Source organism: Eublepharis macularius, chromosome 6, assembly GCF_028583425.1.
Source record: "Eublepharis macularius isolate TG4126 chromosome 6, MPM_Emac_v1.0, whole genome shotgun sequence".
Taxonomy (NCBI): Eukaryota; Metazoa; Chordata; class Lepidosauria; order Squamata; family Eublepharidae; genus Eublepharis; species Eublepharis macularius.
Window position 1 is genome coordinate 7,143,009 of NC_072795.1, and position 21,011 is coordinate 7,164,019.

At 46.6% G+C, this 21,011-nt stretch overlaps 1 protein-coding gene across 2 annotated transcripts in view; it reads right to left on the minus strand.

The window, feature by feature from the left end:
• The window catches only part of ECEL1 (endothelin converting enzyme like 1), an 86,585-nt gene that overhangs the window by 31,372 nt on the left and 34,202 nt on the right, over positions 1 to 21,011 (minus strand). For both annotated transcript variants that reach the window (XM_054982216.1, XM_054982215.1), the window contains exons 2-7: positions 11,804 to 11,872; positions 10,380 to 10,490; positions 6,466 to 6,558; positions 5,391 to 5,515; positions 2,731 to 2,953; positions 378 to 476 (exon numbers count right to left, since the gene is read on the minus strand). In XM_054982216.1, the coding sequence (XP_054838191.1) occupies positions 378 to 476; positions 2,731 to 2,953; positions 5,391 to 5,515; positions 6,466 to 6,558; positions 10,380 to 10,490; positions 11,804 to 11,872 (720 nt within the window). The remainder of the gene's footprint in view (positions 1 to 377; positions 477 to 2,730; positions 2,954 to 5,390; positions 5,516 to 6,465; positions 6,559 to 10,379; positions 10,491 to 11,803; positions 11,873 to 21,011) is intronic.

Below are 21,011 nucleotides of genomic sequence, written 5' to 3' on the forward strand. Positions count from 1 at the left end.
TATCTATGGAGAAACCATAGAGATCTGTGGGGTTCCTAGAGCGTCGCCATGATGCATCTTTATCGCCTCCAGTTTTTAGGTTGGAAATGATCTTTCATGCCAGGTTCACCCCCTATTTTTCTTCCCACTGCCAGATTTACATCTGCTAGGCAGTGGGTTGTGGCGGGAGGCAGTTGCCTGCCATGTGGGCCCTGGAATAGATTACAGCCACAAAGCACCCACTTATGGAAAAACATCTCCCACGCAGGTGGTGTTGAAAGGGTGCCCGCTGTCTATGACGAAAGAGGATAAGGATTCTGAACCCGAAAGGATAGATGGGCATCATATGGGTATCCCAAATTCTTGGTCTGTGGCACAGAATTCTCTGGTCTCCCCACCTTAGCTCTCGCTGCCCGCCGTGTGGCATCGTCCATCCAGTCCAGCTCTTCCAGTCGTCTGTCCAAGATATGTTTGATGTCTTCTACTAACTGCTGCACCTGATCCAAAGAGAGCATCCGGAAGTCAAAGGTTGTGTGTGTGAACCTCTCTCCCAAGTAACCCAGAGAAAAGAATGCAAAGCCCTTCTCACTTGCCAGGTGGTCACACACCCATCTTATCCAAGTCCAGGAAGGCAGTTTATACACTTGCGCAACGCCTCTTTGAATGAAGCGGAAAGACGGACAACCTCTCAAGGCCTTTTGATCAGGAGATCATTTCATAATCTTTAATTTTGAAAACTTGCCCCCCTCCATTTATCCTTTCAATAGGTGGTTTTTTGGGCATTTACCCTCAACGATGTAGACAAGGTCTTTGGGGCCTCTGAAAGACAAACAAGTTTACTGCGGCAAACATTTTTTGTGAGTCAGAACACCAGTGACTCACAAAAGCTTTTGCCACAATAAATTTGTCTTTAAGAGGCCGCAGGACTCTCTGATATTTTGGCAGCGGCTCATGAACGTGACCATGGTCCCATCTCCTGATTCATAGCATGTGGGAAGTCCTTTCTTTCCAGGGGATTTGACCTTCAATTAGAGAACTTCTACCCCCCCACCCCCACACACACCTTATTTTAAAGTCCTAGGAAAAGACACAGTAATTACTTAGCATTTATGTTGCACCTTCTGCGTTCAAAGCACTTTGCATATATAACTTTGCTCTAATATTATTACCCCCATTTTACAGATGGGATTATTATCCTGCTTTAACAGATGGGAGAGACAAGGCTGACTGCTTTGAGGTTGCCTCATAGTTCATGGCAGGTGAGATTCGAACCAGGACCCCCCTAGATAGACTGCAGTACATGCTTTTTGTAACTAAGTTAGGCTAGCAGCAGCCTTGCATTCAGCTAGTGTGTGTGGGGGTGGGGGGTATGTTTTCTGAATATTTTCACTCTTATTATTATTATTATTATTATTATTATTATTATTATTATTATTATTCCTTTGCAAAAGAATTTGCAAGGTGGCACATGTCAGAAGCGAGGGGGAACGTGTTCTTGCCAAGGCAACTTGGGATTAGAGAATAGGAAGTCACCCCCGAGGGCCCTGGGATATCACAGCACTTACAGGACAACCAACTCACGCAAAGCCTCATTTTCTATTAGCCAATAAGGATGGAAAAGTGGCTTCCCTTGCTTTTGTGATGCCAAGCAGGCATCACGAGTGGTAGCCATCCGTGCTGTGGGTGATCGAGAGAGGAAAATCGTATTTTATTTTATTTATTATTTATTTAATCATTTTTTAGGATGCTTTTCTCCCCAGATCCAAAGGAGTTAGCCGTGTTAGTCTGTAGTTGCAAAATAGTAACGAGTCCAGTAGCACCTTTAAGACTAACCAATAACTTTATTGTACACTAAAGCTGGTTAGTCTTAAAGGTGCTACTGGACTCTACTATTTTTCTCCCCAGAGGGTCCCAAAGTATATTACAAAAAAAGAAGAAGGAGGGGGAGTTTTAATTACAAAATCATTTAAATAGTTGACAAACAAAGAAAAAGAAATTCTGGGCCGGTCCAGGCTGGCTACCACAGGGCTCAGGCTGTGAGCTGTGGGCTAAGGGTTTCATCTGCTTCCATAGTTTTATTTTATTTAGCCCACAGCACATGGTCAGCACTGATCAAAGAGGATTGTGTTGCTGTCTTTTAAGCCCTCCTATTGTCTTAACCTCAGAAGCAGATCATGTTCCTTCTAGTCAGGGCTCATTTTGAGGGGGAACGCGCAGGAACGCAGTTCCAGTAGTTCTCCAAAGAGGTCACATGTCAGGTGGCCCTACCCACCAGATTTTTGGCCATTTTGGGCCCAAAATGGCCAGGATTGGGCCTAAAACAGCCAGGATTGGTCCCAAAATGGCCAGGATCAGGCCTCTGACGGGCGGTGGATCACTCTCCCACTCAGCAGCGGCCCAGTTCTGACCATTTTGGGCCCCTTTTCAGCCATTCTCAGCCCTTTTTTGCCATTTGGGGCCCAATTTCGGCCCTGAATGGCCAGGATTAGGTCCAAAACAGCCAGGATAGGTGAAGTCAGGGGGCGTGGCAAATGCAAATCAGTTATGCTAATAACACACTTCCGGTAATGGCAGGGGGTGTGGCATATGCTAATGAGTTCTGCTAATGAGTTCCTGCAGCTCTTTTTCTACAGAATGACCCCTGCTTCTGGTTTTGCTGGAGGGCCTTCCAGCTGGTACAGAGTGACCCTCGTCAGCTCCTCGCTTCCCTGGCACCCGCCCCTGCCCCCGTAATCTCGCGCTGGCACCTACCTTGGCCTTGCTGGCCGAGGAGAAATACTCTTCCACGAAGAGAGCTCCCAGGGCCATGCCAAAGTGTTTGTTGGCCTGGCTAAGGCACACTTTGCCCAGCTCCTGCGGCTTCTCAGCACCCTCCATCTCTTTGGCAAGCTCATGGATGGCATCCCGGAAGGGGGTCGAGAGATGCTCGCTTAGCACCACTGCGATGCGCCACAGCATGTAGTTATGGAGGATCCTGCAGCAGGATGAGTGCAAGGTGGAGAGCTTAGCAGAGCGATTAAATGCTGCTCTCCTAGCTTTCCGCAAACGATGCAAAACCGAATTATTCGAAAAGGCTTTTGTATTGTAGGGAGGGGCTCTCAGATGCTTCGCTAATGAGTAAAGGACCGTAGACGTCACCACTATGTTGCCTTACGTACTACCTGTTGTCTTAAATACGTGCTCCTATGAGCTGCTTGTGCTTCATGTGGTCTAATGTCAGCCCTAGAATTGCTTATGTTCTGTTCCAGCATTTCTTCAACTCTGTATTGGATTCCTGCTAACGCTATGTCTTTGTAAACTTGCATTTATTTACCCTGTGGCATTGTTTACAGAAATGTCCTTGATACTGACTGTACTAATTTCTCACTGTGTAATCCGCCTTGAGTCTCAGTGAGAAAGGCGGACTATAAATGACATAAATACATAAAATAAATAATAAATAAATACTGGGTGTGGTGCAGAGGTCAGCATCGCCCGTTTCCCTATCCCTGGGGTCCTGCTTATATGGCCAGCTCTTCCTACCTTCTTGACTTTAAACTGCACGTGCAAAGCTTGTCCAGTGGAATGCCCTCTAGAAACAAAAATTCCCTACATGCAGAAAGTTAACATGATAGGGAGATGGGCCTCCTCCCCAGAGTGCTATTTTTCTATTCCAGGGAGTCTCTGCTTAGCGAGGAGCATGTAAGCACGTTGCCCTATGTAAGAGACTAAAGGGGCACAGTCTAGGGAATTCTTTATGGCTTGCTTCATCAGCATATATAATCAGGACATGAGAGCATACAGCAGGGGAAAGCTTGGAGCCAACGAAGGAGTTCCGTGCATGCTAGATAGTCTCTGCTGAGAAGCATACTTCCTCTTCCTCTAGCATTTCTGTTTGCAGAAGAGCATGTTGCAAACCATTGATCTCTTGTCCAAATGGAAGCTTTAGCAGAAGAGAAAACATGCTGCATGACAGAGACTGTCTAGCATACACAGAGCTCTTTCGCAGAATTCAAGCCAATCAGTAGAACTGGATCAAGATGGGTAGCTGTGTTAGTCTGTCTGTAGCAGTAGAAACAAGCAAGAATCCAGTAGCACCTGTAAGACTACCAACATTTGTGGTAGGGTATGAGCTTTCATGAGCCAAAGCTCACTTTTTCAGATACAGCTAAAATGTGAGTCCTTATATCGTGGTGAGTGGTGTGATTTCAGCATTGGTAATGAGACAGGAAATCTAGGTCTTGATTCAATCCAGGTGGAGCTATTACAGAAGCCGAATGATAATAGCTGGCAAATAACAATGGCAGGCATGATATTTTGTTAGTCTTATAGGTGCTACTGCAGTAGAACTGGTGATGCTAAGGAAGAGACATCCCTTCTAAGCATCTTATTCAAATTGATCAAAGAGCTGTCCTTTATCCTTTGCTCAGTGCCCTTTGCTCAGTGACTGTCCTGTTGATTATATTGTATTTTCACTTGCACTATAGCACTGAAAAAGAGCAGGAGTCCAGTAGCACCTTTAAGACTAAAAACATTTGTGGTAAGGAATGAGCTTTTATGAGTCACAGCTCACTTCTTTGGATACAGCTAGAATGTGAGTCCATCTGCCCATATATCTTGGTGAGTGGAGTGATTTCAACATTGGTAATGAGACAGGAAGCCTAGATCTTGATTCAATCCAGGTAGATGTATTGTCTTGAGCTTCATTATCAATTGCAATTCAGCAGTCTGAATTGCATCTGAATTGCAATTGCATCCACCTGGATTGAACTGAGACCTAGGTTTCCGGCCTCATTACCAATGCTGATTTCTCCACACTTACCACCCCTCTGCATACCCCACTGTATCCAATCATGCCTGCTTTTGACATTTACTGGCTATTGTCATTCAGCATCTGAAATCACTCCACTTACCAAGATATAAGGACAGATGGACTTACATTCTAGCCGTATCTGAAGAAGTGAGCTGCAACTCATAAACGCTCATACGCTACCACAAATTTTGAGTCTTCTTGGTGCTACTGGACTCTTACTTTTTTCTACTGCTGCAGACAGACTAACATGGCTACCCATCTTGACCTCTCTCTTGCACTGTGTAATCTGCCTTGCATCTCAGTGAGAAAGGAAGAGAATGTACAAACAAACAAACAAACAAACAAACAAATGCATAAATAAATAAATAAATAAATAAATAAATAAATAAATAAATAATAAAAAGGCTGCTGAGTGCAGCCTGCTACTTGGGGACGGGAGAATGAACTTCATGGGTAAGGTTGGTGTCCTTGGCGCAGTGGCCCTCGACACGGTGTGCCCACACCAATCTATCGCCAGTACAGGAGATGGTGATATTTCTCCTTCTGGGGCAAGCCTAGGCCCACTCCTGCTTCTGGCTTCATGGCTGCCCCCCACTCCCACCCCGTTGATGGTCCTGACCTGATTGGGGTGGAATGGATGAGCTCGGACACCCGCTGCATGTAATCAGTGGCCAGCAGCACCACTTCCTCATCTTCCGAAAAACTGTCGTGGAATATTCGGTCGAGGAGCCGCTTCCATTTCAGCTGGGGGACATTGAAAGAAGACCCTCATTGTTATGCACAGAGCCCTTCTGACTGCCACCCTTCTGAAATGCATACCTCTCACGTGTGCCTAGTTGTGGATGTTTGTTGTTCCTTGCGTAGCCAGCAACTGTCTTCTTCTTGGGAAGCCAGATCCAATCTAAGTGAGGTGGAAGCTAGGACCCAGGCAAGCCTGATCTCTTGATCGGTGGGCGGAGCTATGCCAGCATATATAAAGGCTTTCTGAGCAGGCCTCCAAGCAATACTGAGAGCTTCAGCTATGCTGGAAGCAGACCCTTCTCTGGCCCAGCCATAGGTCAGCCCCGGATGACTTCCCATCTGTTCCTTTTTACCTGGCCCTTCTTCCAGGTTCAGCATGACAAATATAATTCTCCCCTCCTCCATTTAATCCTCACATCAGTCTTGCAAAGCACATTAAGTTGAGAATGCGTGACTGGCCCAAGGCCACCAAGCAAGTTTCCATGGTATAGAGGCCTTTCAAACCACAGACTCTCAGGTCCGTTCAGACTCTCCCGATCCGTTGTTCTGCAGGCCAGGCGCAGCCAGACACCCTGGCAGTAGCAGGCTGTAGCAGGCTGTGCCTGGCCCGCAGAGCAACTGAACGGGAGGCTGCCTGCTCAGCTGCCCGACGCTGCCGCCGCCAGCACGTGCTCCTGGCCGGTGGCGGTGGCGGCAGCTCCGTGGCGCACACCCCTGCCCCTGGGCCCGTGCCCCTCCGGCGCCTTAGCACCCTGAGGCGGCTGCCAGGCCGGCCCTGGTCCTAGTCTGACACTCTAACCACTGCACCACAGTGGCTCTCATCATGTTTATCACTCACTGAGTCTGCACATCAGCCATGCACAGCGAATCCACGGCAGATTTAGTAAACCTCCGGCTTTGTCTCACTTTGCATCCCAGAAGTACTGAGAATTTCCAAGCCCCGCAGAACTTACATTTGGCACGATGCGCTGCAGTTCTCCCAAGGTCACTTTGTTGTACATGGAATTGATGTCCCTACGGAGGTCGTCGTATTCAGAAACTGTGATCTGCGAAGAGATGGGGGGGGGGGCAGGCAGGATATAGAGAAAATGGACTTAAGGATGCTTGGCCCTGCCTGAGTCTAGGTCAGAGGTGGCAGTTTGCACCATTGCCCACCAATCTGCCAGTGATCAGCGGGAAGTGGCAAGCCCTCCAGAGGTTGCCCACCACCAGCAGTCACCCTGGGAACATATGCAGCGTGGTCGCTCCCAGGACGCGGAGGGGCAACGATGTCACTTCCTGAAATGACATTTTTGCGCATGGTCCAGAATTAGCTTCACGCAAAGTGCAGGAGCACATCTACAGCCAGCATGATGATGTCACTTCCAGGAAATGACATCATCACATGTGTGTTGGGAGCACAAATGGAAAGCATACACACAAAAGCAGACATGGAGACAGCATGAGATAAGTGCCGGGTCCCCACTTCCGCTGGGAGGGTTAGGGGACTTGGCAACCCTACCGTGGGATCCTGTCATCCAGCAACTGCTTAAAAATTGGTGGGAGCATTGGCCCACCTGCCTTAAGCAGTAGAGACAGCAGGTCACATCTGGGTCTCCATCCACTTTAGAACAGGGCTGGTGTCCAACTTGAAGCCTTCATAAGTTGGCAGAGACCCAGAAATGGCCCTCGGGTTGAAAATGTATCAGTCCCTGACCTACAGAAATCACTGGTGACAAACCAGGAAACCACTGGTTCCACAACGCTGTGGGCCAATGCTTTCAGGGTTGGGTGGGGAAGCCAATATACCCTTGTGAATTTCAGGGCTTTGGGAAATATGTCGGAATCGGAATTCATTTCTATGTGGGACGACCAACCTCAAGGAGGGGCCTGGAGTTTTCCTGGAATTGCAACTGATCTCCAGAGATCAGTTCTCCTGGAAGGAATGGCAGCTTCCGAGGGCAAGCTCTGGGGCATCTGATTCCCTAAGACTCCACTGCCCTTCTCAAACTCCACTGTCCCCAGCATCGCTCACAAATCTTCAGGAATACCTCAAAGTGGAGTTGGCAACCTTATTTCTGTACAGACTATTTGACTACTAGCCACAAGCAGGGGTCAATTTGAGGGGGAACGTGCAGGAACGCAGTTCTGGTAGTTCTCCAAAGAGGTCACATGTCAAGTGGCCCTGCTCACCTGATTTTTGGCATTTTAGGCCCGTCGTGGCCTGGATTGGGGACTAAACGGCCTGGATTGGGGCTGAAACAGCCCAGATTGGGTCGGTGCCGGGTGGGAAAACCTTCTCCTACCTGGCACCGACCCGGGTCCCAGCCATTTCAGTCCCAATCCGGGTCCAAATGGGCCCCAAACAGCCATTTTCTGCCATTTTCAACCCCTTTTTGCCATTTTGGGCCCAATTTCAGCCCTGAATGGCCAGAATTGGGTCCAAAACAGCCAGGATAGATGATGTCAGGGGGTGTGGCATATGCAAATCAGTTGTGCTAATGACACACTTCTGGTGCTGTCAAGGGGTGTGGAATATGCAAATCAGTTGTGCTAATGACACTTCTGGTGATGTCAAGGGGTGTGGCATATGCAAATCAGTTGTGCTAATGACACACTTCTGGTGATGTCAAGGGGTGTGGCATATGCAAATCAGTTATGCTGATGAGTTATGCTAATGAGTTCCAGCAGCTCTTTTACTACAAAATGGCCCCCGGCCACAAGGAAGTTAACTGCAGGATCCTTCTGGTGCTTAAATTCAAAGCACCCTTTAGGACAGGAGAGGCTTCATAGTAAAATCTTAGCCAACTTAACTTACAGAAGTGATTGGATCTCTTACTAGAGGTTTTAACCTTTAAGGCCCTTAGTGGACTGGGACCGACAGACCTGCGGGACCACCTCTCACCTTATGTTCCCCAGAGGGTGCTCTGTTCAGCAGATAAATATCTCCTGGTGATCCCTGTACCCAAGGAGGTTCTCATTGCCCCAATGAGATCCAGCAAAATTCCAAGTAGAGAGAGTAACGGAATAAACCACCAACACAAACAATGTAGCCGTCACCTACTAACTAATATAACACTAAAAGATACTTGACACAGTTCTATGCAAAAATACAAAATTTACTAGTACATAAAGTGAACTCTAAGTGGGCAATAAAGCAAATTCTGTTTAAACAAACATGGTAGAACGTATATCACACCCTCACCTCAACAAAAAAAGGGGGGGGGACATTCAAACCAATCCCCGATATCTACAGAGCCAATACAATTATAATAGGGCTGAAAAGCCTCTACAAAAATTCATCCAAGTATCAGTATACTTTGTACAGAATACACACGTATGTCGCCAGAATCGCTGGTCAATAAGAATTCGATTTGAAAATGGTAATAAACATATTCAAATTTGTTTTTTGTTGAGGTGAGGGTGTGATATACGTTCTACCATGTTTGTTTAAACAGAATTTGCTTTATTGCCCACTTAGAGTTCACTTTATGTACTAGTAAATTTTGTATTTTTGCATAGAACTGTGTCAAGTATCTTTTAGTGTTATATTAGTTAGTAGGTGACGGCTACATTGTTTGTGCCAATGAGATCCAGGGCTTTTTCAGCCCTGGCACCAGCCTGGCGGAACTCTCTGTGTCTGGAGACTCAGGCCCAGCGGGACTTGCTATTGTTCCGTCGGGCCTGTAAGATGGAGATGTTCCACCAAGCTTATGGAGGTTCAGGTGGGTGAACGATCCAACCGGCCTCCTGCTGAGTGGGGAGCTGCATCCGCTCCTGGTTTTGTTGTCCACTTAACAGTTAGCCCCCGCCCCCCCACCCATCCCACAGGATTTGAGATTGGGGTTGTGCAATATTAGCGCTTCTAGCAGATGCCGTGATGTCAAATTTGAAAGACTGATCATTTTATTTGTATGATACTATTGCTGATTTTATCTTGTACGTGTATTGTTTATCGTTGTTATCTGCTCTGAACCCGCTTGCAGGGAGAGAAGACTATAAGTTCAGACAGACAAACAGACAGACAGATGCTGCTAGCCCCTCCTCGTTAAACTAGGACTGCCAGTTTCAGGTGGATAGCTGTGTTGGTGTGCATTAGAACAGTGAGATTAGAGTCCAGAATCACCTGAAACGATTCCTAGGAATCGTTCTGAAATCAGCATGCCTTTTAAAATAGACCTGAGCCTACACTGTGGATATGCCTGCAGGCTCGCAAAAACAGAATTTTATTACCCTGTTCCTAGAGCAACCCTCGCCCACGTGTGCTCAGAATTTCCCACTCAACTGCAATTTTTGCAGCAATTTCGCAAATCTGAGGATTTCCATGCACTAGCTTCAAACCTGAATGTTTCTGAATGTCAAAGAATATTTTACTCTCCTTCCTCCAAGTACTTACTACAGAGCAGGAAGAATGCTATGTGGCAAGCGTGCACAGACAGAATGGGCATCTGTTAAGTTTGCCAGCTTGGGAATTCCTGGAAATTTGGAGGTGGTGCCTGGGCAAGGCAGAAATTAGGGAATGTGATGTCATTCTAGGACCTCCATTTCTCCTCAGTTCTATGGTATACCACAGAGTCTGCCTTCCAAAACAGCCATTTCCTCCAGGGGAACTGCAGTCTGGAGATCAGTTCTCATTCCAGGAGCTCTCCAGGCCTCACTTGATGTTTAGTAAGCATAACATCTAGATTGTGAGCCCGGGGAACTTCATGCTGATGAAGTTCCACCAGAAGCCCACTGCTAGGACATGGGTCGTCATGGTAATGATCGGTCTCCTCTGGCGCAGGGTCAACACCACGCCCATTCCCAGTCTTTGCAGGTCTTCCTTACACCAGCAATAAGGACTGGGCTGTGATCAAGAATGGCGAGGCCACTGCCCCAAGGAACTCACGTTGGCCAACCTCTGTTCCAGCCGCAAGATCTCGCTGGCTTTCTGCTCCACGTGCTCTGCCCCCAACAGGCTCAACAGCCGCTCCATGAACACCCGGTAAGCAGCCAAGATCTGCGGAGGGAGAAGGACGTTATCAAGATACCCAGAAAGAAGGCAGAGCCCCTATGGCAGCACCTGCATAACCAGTCTTTCTCATGCTCAGATTCTTGCCAAGTGGTTGTAGGAATGTGAACGCAGATACTTTGCGGTCCACCTCCCTTGAGAACACACATAGCTGAGGGCAAGCTGGACTTGGCAAGGACAACATTGCATCAAAATTCCCCTCTTTGCCCCGTTACTTTTAGAACCAGTCCCTCCTAAGAGTTATAACAACAGCTCAATACTGGAAGAAAGAAGAAATACCTGAAATTGAAGAATGGACAAGGAAATTGTTGTACATGGATGAAATGGACAAGTTAACAAGAAATTTGGAAGATCAAGATCCGAAAAGGTTTTTGGAAGATTGGAAAAAACTAAAAAAATATATGGAAAAGAGATGGGATATTAAGGGACAATTATGGTGGGTTTTAAAGATATTAAGTAAGATAAGATATAGTTAAGATCTTTACCAATAACGAGACAAGAACAACTATAGTATAGAAATAATGTGATAATAATAATGGGGGGTTGGAGTGCTGTTGGAAGTCAACATGGAAAAGGGGGAGGGGAGGGGTGAGGAAATATAGCTGTGGGAAATTAAATGAATTGTACATGTATTTTAATTTGATTGTATTGACCCATCCAATAAAAAACCCTAAGAGTTATAACAACAAGATTTGAGTCCAGTGGCATCCTAAAGACCAGCAAGATTTCCAGGGTGTAAGCTTTCGAGAGTCAAGCTACCTTCATCAGGTATGTTCCTAAAAGGTACGAGCATTTCACATTTATATAGCTCTTTCAGTGTTCCATAACAGCCGTATAAGTATAGGCCAGTATTATTTTTTTCCTCCTTGCAGAACTGAGTGGGTGTGTGGGGATGCGACACAGTGGTTTCCTTAAGGGTACCTAGTGAGTCCACCCTGACCTGGATAGCCTGCTCGTGTCAGATCTCAGAAGCCAAGCAGAGTCGGCCTTGGTTAGTACTTGGATGGGAGACCTCCAGCAAAGACCAGGGTTGCAGAGGCAAGCAATGGCGAACCACCTCAGTCTCTTGCCATGAAAACCCCCACCGGGGTTGCCATAAGTCAGCTATGACTTGAGGGCACTCTCCACCACCATCTAGTGAGTCCATGGCAGAGGGTGAGATTTTAACCAGGAGCCTCCTAGATCGTAGTAGCTCATGGGTTACCCACAATGCTATACCAACCCTTTCATATTTGTGACATTGGAAGGGGAGAATTCCACATCTGGGTATATAGAGCTATGAATACACGTTTCCTTCTTACCTTTTCGCTTTCCTCATCCTGTCCCAGGTAGAGAGTTCGCTCAGACAGCGTCAATCCGTCTTGATCGATCTGCGAAAGCAGAGGCAAAGAAAAAATTAACTGTTTAGTTCAAGTCTTATTGAGACTCAAGGTGGATTACCCAGTGTAAGTCAGTACAACCAACAGTTAGAACATTCAACGATCAATTCAATGTTGCAGAAATTTGAAAACAAGAATAGAACTGAATACAGATATGAAACATTGCAGAAATAATACATAAGTAATTTGACATGAACATATTAAATGACACAAAATCTTTCAGTAGGAGCATATACACAAAGATAGTACCTAGTAGTATAGTCTACAGCCCCTGTCCCTTTACCGAGACATCTGTTTGATCAATTTTGTACAGGAAATTTCCTGAGGCCCTCCTGAATAATCCAGTTTTGCATAGTTTGTGGAAAGTCAAGAGAGTGAGAGCTCACCTGACCTCTTCAGGTAGGCGATTCCATCAGGTAGGGGCCACAACAAGAAAATGAGTGAACAGGCAGGTGTCGAATTTGCCCATTTGCAGGGTGGTATCTGCAGAAGGCCCTGTTCAGATGAGCAAAGCTGCCATGGCTGAACACAGGGATAGATGCGGTTGCATAGATATGAGAGGGAAAGGCCATGAAGGGGTTTACCAATACTTTGAATTGAGCCTGGTAACTGTGTGTGTGTTATGTGCTGTCAAGTCACCTCTGACCTATGGCGACCCTATGAATGAAAGACCGCCAAAATGTCCTGTCATTAACACACTTGCTCAGATCCTACAAACTGAAGAACATGGCCTCTTTTATTGAGTCCAGCCACCTCGTTTTAGGTCTTCCTCTTTTCCTACTGCCTTCTACTTTTCCTCACATTGTTGACTTTTCCAGAGAATCTTGTCGTCTCCTGATGTAATTAAAGTATGATAGCTTTAGTCTTGTCATTTTAGCTTCTAGGGAGAATTCAGGCTTGATTTGATCCAGTACCCTCTGGTAACTGGATAGCCTGGTAACAGATGAGTAAAGTGATTACAAAAATGGGACAAATATGCAGGTTCCTCCTAGCTCCTGACAAGAATTGGGCTTTGGCTTCTATACCAGCAGGAGACTCCAAATTGACTTGGAAGAAAGACCAATGTAGAGTGCATTACATTAGTCTAATCTATGGTTGCCAGCTCCAAGTTGGGAAATTCCTGGAGATCTGGGGGGTGAAATCTGGAGAAACTTGGAGAAAGTGGGTTTTGGAGAGGGAAAGGACCTTGGCATGGCATAATTCCGTAGAATCTACTCCCCCAAGTAGCCATTTTCTCCAGCTGAACTGTTCTCTGTGGCCTGGAGACCAGTTGTAATTCCAGGAGATCTCCAGCCACTACCTGGATGCTGGCAACCCTAATCTACTCCAGGGCTGTAATATTCATAAGGCCGACTAGGCCGAAGCCTAGGTCAGAGCTGTATTATTCATATGGCCGACTAGGCCGAAATCTAGGTCCGGGCTGTATTATTCATAAGGCCAACTAGGCCGAAGCCTAGGTCAGGGCCGTATTATTCATAAGGCCGACTAGGCCGAAACCTAGGACCGGACTGTATTATTAAAAGGCTGACTAGACCGAAGCCTAGGTCAGGGCTGTATTATTCATAAGGCCGACTAGGCCGAAGCCTAGGTCAGGGCCGTATTATTCATAAGGCCGACTAGGCCGAAACCTAGGACCGGACTGTATTATTCAAAAGGCTGACTAGACCGAAGCCTAGGTCAGGGCTGTATTATTCATAAGGCCGACTAAGCCGAAATCTAGGTCTGGGCTGTATTATTCATAAGGCCAACTAGGCCGAAGCCTAGGTCAGGGCCGTATTATTCATAAGGCCGACTAGGCTGAAACCTAGGACCGGACTGTATTATTCAAAAGGCTGACTAGACCGAAGCCTAGGTCAGGGCTGTATTATTCATAAGGCCGACTAGGCCGAAACCTAGGACCGGACTGTATTATTAAAAGGCTGACTAGACCGAAGCCTAGGTCAGGGCTGTATTATTCATAAGGCCGACTAGGCCGAAGCCTAGGTCAGGGCCGTATTATTCTTAAGGCCGACTAGGCCGAAACCTAGGACCGGACTGTATTATTCAAAAGGCTGACTAGACCGAAGCCTAGGTCAGGGCTGTATTATTCATAAGGCCGACTAGGCCGAAATCTAGGTTTGGGCTGTATTATTCATAAGGCCAACTAGGCCGAAGCCTAGGTCAGGGCCGTATTATTCATAAGGCCGACTAGGCTGAAACCTAGGACCGGACTGTATTATTCAAAAGGCTGACTAGACCGAAGCCTAGGTCAGGGCTGTATTATTCATAAGGCCGACTAGGCTGAAGCCTAGGTCAGGGCCGTATTATTCATAAGGCCGACTAGGCCGAAGCCTAGGTCAGGGCCATATTATTCATAAGGCCGACTAGGCTGAAACCTAGGACCGGACTGTATTATTCAAAAGGCTGACTAGACCGAAGCCTAGGTCAGGGCTGTATTATTCATAAGGCCGACTAGGCCGAAATCTAGGTCTGGGCTGTATTATTCATAAGGCCAACTAGGCTGAAGCCTAGGTCAGGGTCGTATTAGTCATAAGGCTGACTAGGCCAAAGCCTAGGGGCCTCACAGGGACTAGGGGCCCGTCAGTTTTTTTTTTACTGAGGCGCACTCCCTCATAAATTACAATTAATTGATCCTCTTATATAACTTCTATTAATAAGATAATTAACTGCTTCCTTATTGAAAAGAAACAAATAGTCTTTTGTATTATTTTAATAAATAATAAAAATTTTATTCACTTCAAAATATTACGGTATTGAACAATTATACCCCAAAATGTGCTGTCCTGAAGAGTTCTACTCGTGCAATAAAAATATTTTTAAAAATTGTGAATAGAATTCTTCAGGAGACCCTCAAAATAGATACAGAGCTATGCACTGTGGTCTACTACCTACCGTACCAGGGTCAGGCTGTCAGCTGTAGTGGGGTGAAAGACTGAAGTGCCGGAGGGGGCCTGAAATACCTGAAAGCCTAGGGGCCTCACCGTGGGTTAATACAGCCCTGGTCTAATCTTGATGTTCCCATGTTGTGAGTCCAAGTGGCCAAGGTAGGGGTTCATCTTCCAGGCTAGTCCGAATTGAGAGAGAGCCTGTTTTTGTAGCTGCATTTTGCAGCTGCGTTTGCAGTAGCTCTGGATCCTGCATAACCACTAGGCTCTTAACTGAGTCTGCAAGAGTCAACTGAACCCATTGCAAGCAGGAAACACAATGCCCTTCAAGATCTCCTCCTTCCCAACCAGCGTCACTTCCGTCTTGTCTGGGTTCAGTTTCCATTTGTTTGCTTTCAGCTATTTTCAGCTGCCAGGCAGCAACTCAGGACCTTGACTGCATCACTGGGATATTTGGATAGCGAGATATTGGCTGATTCCGCACACGATAATGCACTTCCAATCCTCTTTAGAGATCATTTGGAACTGAATTTTTCTAGTGTGAAACAAAAAATCCACTTCCAAACGGTAGCTGAAGCACATTGAAAGTGCATTATCCAACATGTGCGGAATCAGCCATAGAGCAGTGGGTATGACCTGTGTAGTGATGACATCCAATTCCATAGCTATGAATTATTTCGCCTAAAGCCTTTAGATAGGGGTTGAATAACATGGAGGATAAGATTGCGTCTTGTGGAACCCTGTTCACAACAACCCTGTGAGGTATTCCCCGGTCCTTTAACCTCCTCCTCCTCCATCCTTCTTGCTACACCAGGATCCCAACTGCGCTGCACAGCTAGCAGGGGAAAGGGATGCAACAGGTTGCCGAAAAATCACAGTGGACAAGTCTCTGGTTTCATCAATAGTTGTAACACCATAGAGGGCACCATCGAGTCACACAAGCCAACAACACTAAGGGCCAAGCTACAAGTGACGAATGCCACAGGTTGGACACTTGTCAGCTTCCCTCAAGTTTTGATGGGAAATGTAGGCGTCCTGGTCATGCAGCTTGGTTCTCCGACTGCTGTCCAATGGCCTTTTCAACTGTCACTTGTCCAACATTCCGCCAAGCTGCCTACATTTCCCATCAAAACTTGAGGGAAGCTGACAAGTATCCAACCTGTGTCATTTGTCACTTGTAGTTTGGCCCTCAGAAGTTACAGAATTGAGATGCACGCTCTGGACAGTAGAGGAGAGAAGCCGATTCCCGTCGCTCTCAGTTTCACAGCAGGTTCTAACTTCTCACCCCAGGATTCGCAGCTCAGTATGCAAAGTACCTCCATAGAAAAGTACTGTGTAGAGGTGCCGGGGGCGGGGGGGGGGGAAAGCCCTGAGGCATCTAATCTGTACTGCTTTTTTGCATACAAATGCATCCCCTCCGTGCATGTGTGAGCTCACCTGTCGCTTAGAGCAATACACTGACAATGAAGTGAGGCGGGAAAACTTGCCCGCCTCCTCCAGGGGAAGACAGAAATGCTAAAATGGCCCAGGAGAAAGCCGAACCCCAGTGGTGCTGGCAGTCCTGTGAAGGCTGCTTGGCTTGGATGCAGACCGTGGTGATGATAAGCGTAGGCTTGTTCGTCACCTCCTTCCATGCCACAGGCTCAAACTCAGCGGGCAGCGGTGCAGGAAGAGACAAGAGGTGAGCCTACATCCATCACTGCAGCTACTGGCTGGAGCCCAGCCGAATGGTCCCTGGATTGCCGCAGGCACCACTGAGGCTCAGCTCGGCTTGATCTTAGCCATTGGCAATGGTCCAAAGTAACAGCCAGCCCAGAACTTTCCCAGGATGTTAAAGGACCCGTCAGCCCCTGCCTACATTTACAAATCTCTCTGCTTCTCCTTTCTCCCAAACTGCTACATGCAAAGGTGTGAATTCCCTGCAGGCTATCTATCTATCTATCTATCTATCTATCTATCTATCTATCTATCTATCTATCTATCTATCTATCTATCTATCTATCTATCTATCTATCTATCTATCTATCTATCTATCTATCTATCTGCCCGCCTGCCCGCCCGCCCGCCCGTCCATCATCTTTATCTTTATCTTTATCTTTATCTTTCAACTGCCCTGTGAGGTAGGTTAGGTTTAGAGTATATCACTAGCCAAGATTACCCGGCGAGCTTCATGGCCTTTGGAGATTCGAACTCAGGTCTCCCAAATCCTACTCCACCGCACCATTACATCCTTTCCATGGAACGATGCTCTGAGTTGATTCCCCCCCCCCCCCGGATTGTTTTTGTGCCTTTAAGGGAAGCACACAACAAATTCTCCAAGCGCAGCTTTCCTCAGCTTTGAGACCGGGGGGGGGGAGGGGCTGCACTTGCTGAACTTCCTATTGTGCAGCTATTAAAGGTAAGAAGAACAAGATCAAACAATTAAAAAGTAGCAGTCCTATCTTTGCCACGGTACGATCCCCTTTTGAAAAGCCCAATGTGCAGGAAAAATTACAGAGATGAATGGGGGGGGGGGGTGTAGAATGAGATGCCATACTAGCCCTTCCTCCACGAGGGCTAGAAACTTACTTCTAGAAATAACCGCTGAGATTCTCTGAATGCCAAATCTGGTCCAGAAATAGCTTATAGAAGAATCTGCTGGCCAGCTAACTTAGAGCAAAGAGGAAAGTAGGATTTTGTGTTGCGGTTCTATTCTGCACAAGGAAACTAAGGTACTAACTAAGGTACTAACACTGGAAGATGGAGCTGGGATGGTGGGCTTCTTACTGATTCGGAGTGGAAGCAACACGCGCAGGCCTAAGTACAATCCGTTCTTCCTCCGGTCCTTCCATCACATCACAGTCTTTCCCGCCTCTCTTTGTGCCCTTTGCCCCCTTCTTGTCTCCAAGATCTTTTCATTTCCTGCGCTCCAATCTCTCTCTTCCTCTCTGCTGATTGTGGGAGACCGAAACGCCGCTTGCGTCTCCGTTGAGATGTGAGTGATGCAGATGGGACAGCTGTACCAGGAATGCGGTGTTGCCAGATATAGTTTTCTATAACAGAGTTGTTGTTGGTGGGTCTCTCCGGTGCTGAAGCTCAGCTTGTTTTTAAAGGGGGTGCTGAACCCCAACTGGGCGGAGAAGCCATTAGTCCAGCTTGCATCCAAATCCCTGATTTAAATAGTTAGATCAAGATGGGTAGATGTCTTAGTCTGTCTGTAGCAGTAGAAAGGAGCAAGCTCATTTCTTCAGAATCCATAGCTCACTTCTTCAGATGAGGGTATCTAAAGAAGTGAGCTGTGACTCACGAAAGCTCATACCCTACCACTGTAGCACTAGAAAAGAGCAAGAGTCCAGTAGCACCTATAAGACTAAAAACATTTGTGGTAAGGCATGAGCTTTTGTGAGTCACAGCTCACTTCTTCAGATACAGCTAGAATGTGTGTCCATCTGTCCATATATCTTGGTGAGTGGAGTGATTTCAGCATTGGTAATGAGACAGGAAGTCTAGCCCTCAGTTCAATCCAGGTGGATGTATTGTCTTGAGCTTCATTATCAATTACAATTCAGCAGTCTGAATTGCAACTGAATTGCAATTGCATCCACCTGGATTGAATTGAGACCTAGGTTTCCTGTCTCATTACCAATGCTGATTTATTCACACCTACCACCCCTTTGCACACCCCACCATATCTAATCATGCCTGCTATTGACATTTACTGGCTATTGTCATTCAGCATCTGAAATCACTCCACTCTCCAACATATAAGGACAGATGGACTCGCATTATAGTTGTATCTGAAGAAGTGAGCTGTGACCCACGAAAGCTCCTACCCTACCACAAATTGTGCCAGTCTTATAGGTGCTCCTGGACTCTTGCTCTTTTCTACTTAAATAGTTAGCTAACTGTTAATAATAATAGTAACAGTGTGCTTATATATAGCCCTTCTGGATAGATTATTGACACACTTGGAGCAGCAAAGTTAGTATTATTATCCCCACAATACAGCTGGTTAGCTGGGGCTGAGAGGAGCAGCTTACCTGAGGCCTGCAGAGTTCATGGCAGTCGTGGGAGTCGAACCAGCGGAGTGCTGATTCACAACCCAACCACTTAGCTCTCAGGTTACTAGTCCATTCCATCCACCAAAGGGTTCAAGTTAATAATAAGAGAAAAAAATCGCTTGGTGACCTTTATATTAACCGGATGGGGGAAATGGAGGGTGGGATTTTGCCCACCCTTAGCTGCTGACTTTAAAATAGCATCCAGAGACAAGAAAGCAAATGGCAAACTGGCTTTGTACACAGTTTGCAACTGTTCAGTGCATAAGGCAAGGCACTCTGTACATGCTCAGGGATTACCAGTTCTAGCTCACCATTTATGAACCTTTCCCCTGGCCCAGCTGTCTGTTCCCCTACCTGCACAGGTGAAGCACGTGGCAACAGAGCTTTGTTAGTGGTGGTACCTCACCTCTGGAATGCCCTTTCCCACGGGGCTCACCTGGTGCCAACTGTCCTTCCCCCGCCTGGCCAAAACATTCCTTTTTATGTTGGGTTTTTACTGAGGGTCCCATCTCTCATAGCTTTTTTTATGGTCTGCTTCTAGCAAAAGGGCTTTTTTATGGACACTGTTTTAGGAAGCTGGACATTTTTTGTGCTGTTTTTATGCCCCTGAGAGGTTTCTGGTTGGTTTTATGGCCTGCTTTGATATTGATCATTTTTAGGTCTCGCAAAAGGATGTGACTGTATTTTTTTTTTCAACCTTGCGAGCCGCATCGAATAGTTCTCCGGAGGTGGAGTATACATTTTCTAAATTAATAAATGAAAATGGTGCGGCTGTTTTAAAAATAAACCAGGCTACGAAGATATCTTTCTGGTATAATTTGGGGCAATCTGAAATTAGCTAACAATACCACAGTTGGAAACTCTCTCACCAGTTTTTTAGTCTTTCCGTGTGCTGGAAATATTACATGGAGATCTGTGATTTGATGGGAGCAGGGCTTATTTCGAGGGGGGACGCACAGGAACACAGTTCCAGCAGTTCTCCAAAGAGGTCACGGCAGGTGGCCACGCTCACCTGACTTTCTGCCATTTGGGGCCCATTTCGGCCTGGATTGGGGCCGAAACAGCCTGGATTGGATCAGTGCCAGGTGGGGGAACCCTCCCCTGCCCAGCACTGACCCGATCTGGGCCGTTTCGACCCCAAACCAGGCCCCAAAGGGCCCAAAATGGCCACTTTTTGGTCATTTAGGGCCCCTTTTTGCCATTTTGAGCCCAATTTCGGCCCTGAATGGCCAGGATTGGGTCCAAAGCAGCCAGGATAAGTGATGTCCGGGGGTGTGGCATATGCAAATCAGTCATGCTAATGGCACACTTCTGGTGATGTCAAGGGGTGTGGCATATGCTAATGAGTTATGCTAATAAGTTCCTCCAGCTCTTTTTCTAAGAAATAACCCCTGGATGGAAGGGTTTTAAAAAAAAAACACACACTTCCCCAACGCACACCTCTGTTGTGTCTTTTTCCTTCCCTGCTTCAGCAAATAGAAGCCCAAGGGGTCACATCTGCATGGGAAATGGCACACAAAGTATAAAGGAGAAGAGGTTTTTTTAAAAAATCTTTCCCCTGCATTACAGTTCTGACTCCAAATTGCACCTCTCCATGATTTTTATTCTTATTTACTTCCTTTATAGCCCGTCTTTTTTGCTGAGACTCTCAGCAGATTACAAAATTTCAAGAGCAACTTGGTCGGACAGCAGGGTCTTCCAATGAACAATGCTGCAGGACTCAAAACAATGAAAACCAAAAATGCAAGCAAAAACCAGTCTTAGGCACGCGGTTACGAACTCTGGGTTTGGAAATTCCTGGAGAGTTGGAGGTGGAGCTTTGGGAGGGTCGAGTTTGGGGAGGGGAGGTCCTCACCAGGTATGAAACCTTAGAGCCCACCCTCCAAAGCAGCCATTTGCTCCTGCTATTTTCTCTAACACCTATCCAGAGACAGAACAAGTTTAAATAGGCTGTAATGCTTAATAGGGAACTTCTTGCCAACCTTGTTATGGCTGAAAATATCCCTGAATCACAGCTGATCTCTGGGTGACAGAGATCAGTTTCCCTGGAAAAACTGGCTGTTTTGTAAGGTGAACTCTATGGCATTATACCCCACTGAGCTCCCACACAGAGTTGCCATCCTCCAGGTGAAAGCTGGAGACCTCCCAGAATTATAAATGATCTCCAGGCCACTGAGATAAGTTCCCCTGGAGAAAATGGTGGCT